The 7,500-nt window shown below is 45.4% G+C and overlaps 1 protein-coding gene across 1 annotated transcript in view; it reads right to left on the bottom strand.

Annotated features, from left to right (window-relative positions):
• csmd2 (CUB and Sushi multiple domains 2) overlaps window positions 1–7,500 on the bottom strand; it is a gene marked incomplete at its 5' end in the record, with an annotated part of 94,051 nt that overhangs the window by 22,999 nt on the left and 63,552 nt on the right. The window contains 3 exon segments of the mRNA XM_084311908.1: window positions 675–825; window positions 827–855; window positions 3,883–4,059. Of these exon segments, the coding sequence (XP_084168034.1) occupies window positions 675–825; window positions 827–855; window positions 3,883–4,059 (357 nt within the window).

The raw sequence follows: 7,500 nt of genomic DNA, 5'->3' as shown, positions 1-7,500 counted from the left end.
TTCCTGATTGCTTGCTTCCTCCCTCCTTCCTTCCTTCCCTCCATCATTCATTTACTGTATGATAGCATACATGTACAATAGTACTACATATAGCGTATATATACATATCCATATCTGTCTGATTATACCTGCATACAATCCTTCTATATACCTACTTATACACCTGCATATAACACATATAACTCTTTATGATACCATATATAATAGTGCTGTATATATATATATATATATATATATATATATATATATATCCACATCTGTCTGTAATACCTACATATAATAGTTTTTACATATCTGTAGATACTATATCTATACATATCTGTACATATCACATACCTACTCTTATTAGTTACGCTGCTGGCCAATATGACTACTACCATACTGTCTTTATACCTGTATACCTGTAGCACTGTACATATTAACTTAACATACAGCTGATTAGCACTACACCCAGTAGTACTGATTTATATATTTTATACCCAGTTTAATCTCCTGTACATTATATATAACTATTGCACTTTACTGTTACATTTGCATTCTGGTTGGATGCCAACTTTTTGTTGTACTGTACTTGTGCTGTGTGATGACAATACATTTGTATCTAATCTAACCTAATCTACTCCCCCACCAATCGTCTGTATTTTTATTTTTATATTTCCACGCCGACACTCTACCTCTGCACTGTGGTTTGGTGCCGTTCCAGGTGCGGTCCTTAGTGCAGCTGAGCGTGGAGGCTCGGTCTGCGTCCATGGTGAAACCAGGAGTGCACTGGAAGAGGACCGTGTGGTTGTAGTTGAAGTCGTTCCCCACCCGCACACCGTTGGCCCGGCACGCCCGGGTCACCACAGTTTATCACTGGAGGGATGGAGAGAGAGAGAGAGAGAGAGAGAGAGAGAGAGAGAGAGAGAGAGAGAGAGAGAGAGAGAGAGAGAGAGAGAGAGAGGATAAAAAATAAGGATGAGAGGACGAGATATGCCACAGTGGATAAAAAAACATCTGAGATGTAAGCAGGGGGTGCATTGGTCATGGGACAGGGTTGCACACAGAGCAACCGGCTCTGTGAGCAGAAGCACGCGCGGATGTGCACGCACGTGCACACAGGAATGCGCTGCACTCGACTGATGCGCCAACTCGCCAAGTTCCCACCTGGCTACGTTGCATAACAATGGCGCACGTCGTCAGGTGTGTTCAAATACGTCCTCAGATACATTCACACAACTTGCGAATGAAATGTGTTCCATTCCATTCCTAGAGCAATTAGGCATTGTCTTTAGTCTGTGCGCACGCGAGGGAACATTTATACGATCATAACTGATGAATCCGGTCCCGCAACGAGAGAGAGAGGGAGAGAGAGAGAGAGAGAGAGAGAGAGAGAGAGAGAGAGAGAGAGAGAGAGAGAGAGAGAGAGAGATAGAGAGATAGATAGATAGATAGATAGATAGATAGATAGATAGATAGATAGATAGATAGATAGATAGATAGATAGATAGATAGATAGATAGATAGATAGATAGATAGATAGATAGATAGATAGATAGATAGATAGATAGATAGATAGATAGATAGATAGATAGATAGATAGATAGATAGATAGATAGATAGATAGATAGATAGATATAGATAGATAGATAGACATAAGGAGACAGAGAGACATGAAATTCTCTTTCACAGAATGTTTAGAACGCCCATTTTCCTCCATGTTGGAAGAAACATCGGTTGCTATGGGGAAAACAATGGTCACTATACGGTCGCATTCAACAGAAATGTAACATCATGCTTTTCCAATGTTTAACCTGTTCTTCTGAAAGTGGTTACCGACGGTTACAGGCAGCCACGCCAGCTCGTCATATCCGAGCCACCTAACGTTTGATGATTTAATTTGCTCAGCTTTCGGTGTTGTTTGGAAAAGGCGGGAAAATCAATATCACACACTATCACAAGACACATTGTCCTGAGGTGGGACAGAATCGTGATATTACTAACCCGGGGATATTAATTAGACATAACCGCTGCGATTTCGCCAACTGTTTGACTGAATTCCACTGTACGTTCACTTCAGTTATCCATAGTTCAGAGATGTAGTTTATTATCTGTTGTTTAGAAGTGTTGCACTTTTCGTTGTGACCCTATGGCTCTGTGGTAGCTCGCTAGAGCCACGTGGTGAAAACAAAGCACAATTCTCAGTGTATTTTCTGACAACACACGCAGGCTTTTTTTAGCTCCTGGGTGAGAGAGAACTCCATGGTATGACTCAGCAACAACATACCCTTCGTCTACTTCTCCTGAATCTAGGGATGGAGAATCTAGGGCAGGCAAGGACAAGAAGAGACATCATACCTCCAATATGACTAAGCTCCCTGCAAGAAGATCCCAAGAGGCCGGGGAAACTGGGTCTCCCTGAGCCGTGGTGCCTCTGACCAGGCAAAAGCTTGTACATATATATCGAGGAGAAAGTGCCTGGAGACAAAATGCCAACCGTGTGCTGAGTATCCCCTAACAATCCTTGCCAGAGGGGAGACACTATATGCCTCATTTAGTCACGTCAAGTCCCCTCTCGAGTGAGCGTTTTCTTTAGATTACCCCTGCAAACTTGAACGGCTATAGCTCTCTAAAAGCCATAGTGTTCACATTGTATTCCGTGGCTTCTTTTGATCCTATCGGTTCTGAGGAAACTGAGGTTCCTTTGAGCCGTAATGGCTTCCGGTGACCTCCATTTGCTACTGGGTCTTTTGGCTGCCTGTGGCAACTCTGTGTCCATTGTGTGTGTGCGATAGAGGGCTGTCAGTCAGCTCTGCCTGAGTGGATATGACTCTATTTTATTCTATTGAGCTGAAGCACACGCTGCACAGACAAGCTCTCGGTCCATATAAGTCACCTAGCACATGCGATAGCAGGCGAGGGCACCGCTGTACTACCACTGGGATAGGAAGAACTCAGGTGGCTGGGTAGCACAGTGGACTAAGCACTCGCCTACCACCGCAGAGACCCATGGGATCGAATACAGCTGTCAGCGGTACCTCCGGCTTGGTCAGTCGTCCCTACTAACACAATTGGCAGTGTTAGCGGGTGGGAAGCCGGTGGGGTATGTGTCCTGGTAGTTTTAAACTGTGACTCCTACTGGTCGGTCGGGGTGCCTGTTCAGCAGGGAGGGGATCTGGGGGAGATAGCGTGAACCTCCGCACGCGTTACGTTCCCCCAGTGAAACTCTTCGCCGTCAGGTGAAAAGAAGCGGCTGGCGACTCCACATGTATCGGAGGAGGCACGTGGTAGTTCTACACCCTCCCCAGGTCGACAGTGGGGCAATGCGCGCAACGACCGTGAAGGAAATTGGCTTAACGACTAAATTGCGATGGGTGAAAAATACAGAAAGCCCAAAAATAAAATAGAATACAAAAAAAATTATATCCCATTTTCCCACTAGATCATATAGACTGACAATATCACTAATTCACTCACTCAAGTCAGTCACTCGCTCAAGTCAGTCACTCACAGTTTGCCACTATGCCCCCTATTGGTGGCTCATAGGCATGCAAGACCAGTTCCATCCAAGCGGAGATGCTCTGCGTCTAGGACGTACTGCATCTAGGACATTCTGCGTCTAGGACATTCTGCGTCTAGGACGTTCTGCGTCTAGGACGTTCTGCATCTAGGATGTTCTGCATCTAGAACCTTCTGCGTCTAGGACGTTCTGCATCTACAGTAGGACGTTCGGCATCTAGGACGTTCTGCGTCTAGGACGTTCTGCATCTAGGACGTTCTGCGTCTACAGTATAGGACGTTCTGCATCTACGACATTCTGCATCTAGGACGTTCTGCATCTAGGACGTTCTGCATCTAGGACGTTCTGCATCTAGGACGTTCTGCATGCTCATTTGTAGATACCTGAGCACTCTGGCATGGTTCCGGTCCAAGTTCCGTTAACGGTACAGTGACGGGTGAGCAGGCCGGTGGAGTAGTAGCCTTCCCGGCACGAGTACGTGATGGAGCGGCCGAACGTCAGGCCATCGTGGACGAGGATCTGGGCATTCCGCGGAGTTCCCGGATTTCCACAGGAAATTACTGTGAGAGAGAGAGAGTGAGAGAGAGAGAGAGTGAGAGAAGGGGCGGGGGGTGGGGGGTACAGGGAAGCATTCGTTGATGTTGATTGAATTGAATTGATTGAAAACTTTAATTAACAGATTGCAGAATGGGTACAGTACAGTACAGCTCAATACACACAATTGTTAATGGGTTGCAGACCAGAGAAATACTTTTGTCTTGTTTACATCAGGGTCCCCCATGTTCATTTATACATTTAAATTAGATCATTTTAAGAGGGTATGGGTGAATGTACAAGTGGAGTGATGTGATGTACGTTTTTGTGTGTGTGTGTTCAAGTTCAAGTTTCTTTATTAGTTGTCATACAGAAGTACAGAATACTTTTATACAAAATGCTTCTTTCTGTTATGCTCCAGAGACTGTGCAAGACAAAAATAGATAAGTATAAAATAAAATAAGTATAGCAAGTATAAAAAAGAAGTCACATACGTAGACACAGGTGTTCAGTATGTACATATGTACAATGTTCATTGCAGAGTAGAAGTAACTGAGTTACCATACAATATACTATACAATATACTAATATACAAAGGAGAAATGGGATGAGGTACAATTTAGGTACAATTTACAGTAAGGTGTAATGAGGTATGGGTTGTAGTGCAAATTCTTTACCAATAAATATAAAGTGTGTTTAGGTTTTCTAAAGTGTGTAAAGTGGGTGCTGCAGTGTGTTGTTTGTTTAAAGTGAGTGTGTGCGTGTGGATGTGTGTGCTGTGAGTGCATTTGATGGTTGTTACATAGTGTTATTGTTCGTTGAGCATCCTGATGGCCTGGGGATAGAAGCTTCTTCTTAGTCTTTCTGTGCTTGCCATGAGACTCCGGTATCGCTTGCCTGACCGCAGCAGTTCAAAGAGGCAGTTGTTTGGGTGGGTGGATTCTTTGATAATTATCTTAGCCTTACCCATGCACCGCTTGTTGTAAATGTTCTGGAGAGTGGGAAGCCCCCCTCCAATTGTGAGTTCGGCTGAACGGGCCACTCTCTGTAGTCTGCTACGGTCTTGTACGGTGCTATTCCCAAACCAGGAGGTGATATTGCCAGTCAGGATGCTCTCTATTGTACATGAGTAGAAGTTCTTAAGGATCTTCTGACTGACTTGGAACTTCCTTAGGCGCCTGAGGAAGTAGAGGCGTTGCCGTGCCTTCTTCACAACACTGTCATTGTGTGTGGTCCATGTCAAGTCCTCGGATATGTGGACTCTGAGGTACTTAAAACTGTTCACTCTCTCAACCGGTGCCCCGTTGATGCTGAGGGTGCTGTAGTCCCTGACCCCCGACCTCCTAAAGTCAACAATCATCTCCTTTGTTTAGCTGACATTCAGGGAGAGACTGTTCTCTTGACACCATCCCGCTAGGACCTTGACCTCTTCCAGGTAGGTGCCTGAGCTTGGCTATGAGTTTGGAGGGGACTATGGTATTGAATGCTGAGCTGTAGTCGATGAACAGCATTCTCACATAGTTCCCCTGCCTCTTGTCCAGGTGTGATGCTGCTGTGTGCAGCACATGGGCTATGGCGTCCTCCGTGGACCTGTTGGGGCGGTATGCAAATTGCAGGGGGTCCAGGTCCACACCACTGATGATGAATGGGGCTACCGTGGACAGGGTGAGCAGCTTTAAGTACCTGGGGGTCCACATCTCAGAGGATCTGACATGGACAACACACATAGACACAGTAGTAAAGAAGGCGAAGCAGCGCCTCTACCACCTGAGACAGTTAAGGAAGTTCAGAGTATCGGGGAAGATACTCCAGTCATTCTACTCAGGAGCTGTAGAGAGCATCTTGACCGGAAACATCACTGCCTGGCAGGCCCGGACTGGCCATCGGGAGCACCGGGAGTTTTCCCGGTGGCCTGGCCTGCACAGATAAAAAAATAAAATATATATATATAATATATATATATTTTTTATAATTTTTTTTTTTTTTTGCCAGGCCATTGTTTCTAGTTGTGGCGGCGGCGCGGCGCGATAGTTAGAGATAACCTAGGTGGGTGGGGAACAACCAGGATTTCACTGTCTGCGACAGAGTTGGAGAACTATCTGACTCTCTCCCTCGGATCACACACACACAATGGAGCCGTGCTGCCGCTTGTGATTGGTGGAGGCGGGACCAGGCGATACAACTGATTGACAGTGGAGGCGGCGAATGGAATGGCAGATGGCACTCTGCAGAATACTGTAACAGCCAGGCAGTGAGCCAGGTAGTTTTGTAATAATGAAAGGTCTGTTATTTAATGTTTGTGTAAGGGCTATTTTAACTGTTGATGGGTAGTGCATCAGTAAAGTGAATATGGTATTGTGCTCTTGCTCTGTTTGAATAGGTGGAGAGAGTGGTTAACTGTATTATAATAGTAAATAAACAAATATGTTGTGCTCTTGCTTTTTTCTTTTTGAAGGTGGAGAGAGTAGCATTGCTAGTGCCACAACAGTTTTATTTGAGGTTCATAACAGTACATTGTACTAAGCAATTGTTGGCTCATTAGTTTGTGATTCACATGCACTAAAATTCACCAGAATGCAGGAAATTAAGTCTTTGTAACAAAAAAAATCCTGGTGGGGGACCCCCAGACCCCCCGCTTAAAAAGTGGCCTGACTGGGGCTATATTTCGCGCTATATCTCCCGGTATGAATTATTTCCCCAGTCCGGCCCTGCTGCCCGGTATGGAAACAGCACGGCACAGGACAAGAAGGCCCTACAGAGAGTGGTGCACTCAGCCGAGCGTACCACGGGTATGGCACTACCTCCCCTGCAGGTTCTATACAACAAGAGGTGCAAATCCAGAGCCTGCAGAATAATGAAAGACCCCCACCACCCCAATAACAGCCTGTTCCAGCTGCTGAGGTCAGGCAGACGCCTGCGAACCCTAGTTACTAGGACAGAGAGGCTTAGGCTCAGCTTCTTCCCCCAGGCCATCAGAGCCCTGAACAATGAACATTGAGTGCCACAGAACACTGAACTATCCACACACAAGCACACACACGACACGCACGCTGTGCACGCTCACACACTAGCAGCCACTTTTAACACTTTAACATGAGCGGGCACACACTCATGCCGCACACACCCACTTATGGCCAAAAGGAAAGGCCACTTTAAATTAGTATAACAACAGTAACAGTGTATTGCACTACCAAAGCTACCTAGCATGTCCTATATGCTCTGTACATTTTTTTTATGTACAGATACCGAGATGTCACACCATGTTACCTGTTACCTGTTTATTGCACAATATTGTTTTTATTGGATTCTATTATATGTTGTACCACTGTATTGCACATAGTTGCGGGCAAGACCACCCGCATTTCATTGTATACTTGTATGCCGTGACAAATAAAACTCTTGACTTGACTTGACTTGACTTGATGGGGAGGGAGGAGCAGATGTAGCCGTTTACTAGCTTCTCAAAG

Source organism: Notolepis coatsorum (genome assembly GCF_963971535.1).
Source record: "Notolepis coatsorum genome assembly, chromosome: 4".
NCBI classification, from domain to species: Eukaryota; Metazoa; Chordata; class Actinopteri; order Aulopiformes; family Paralepididae; genus Notolepis; species Notolepis coatsorum.
This window is presented reverse-complemented; position numbering and strand designations above follow the sequence as displayed.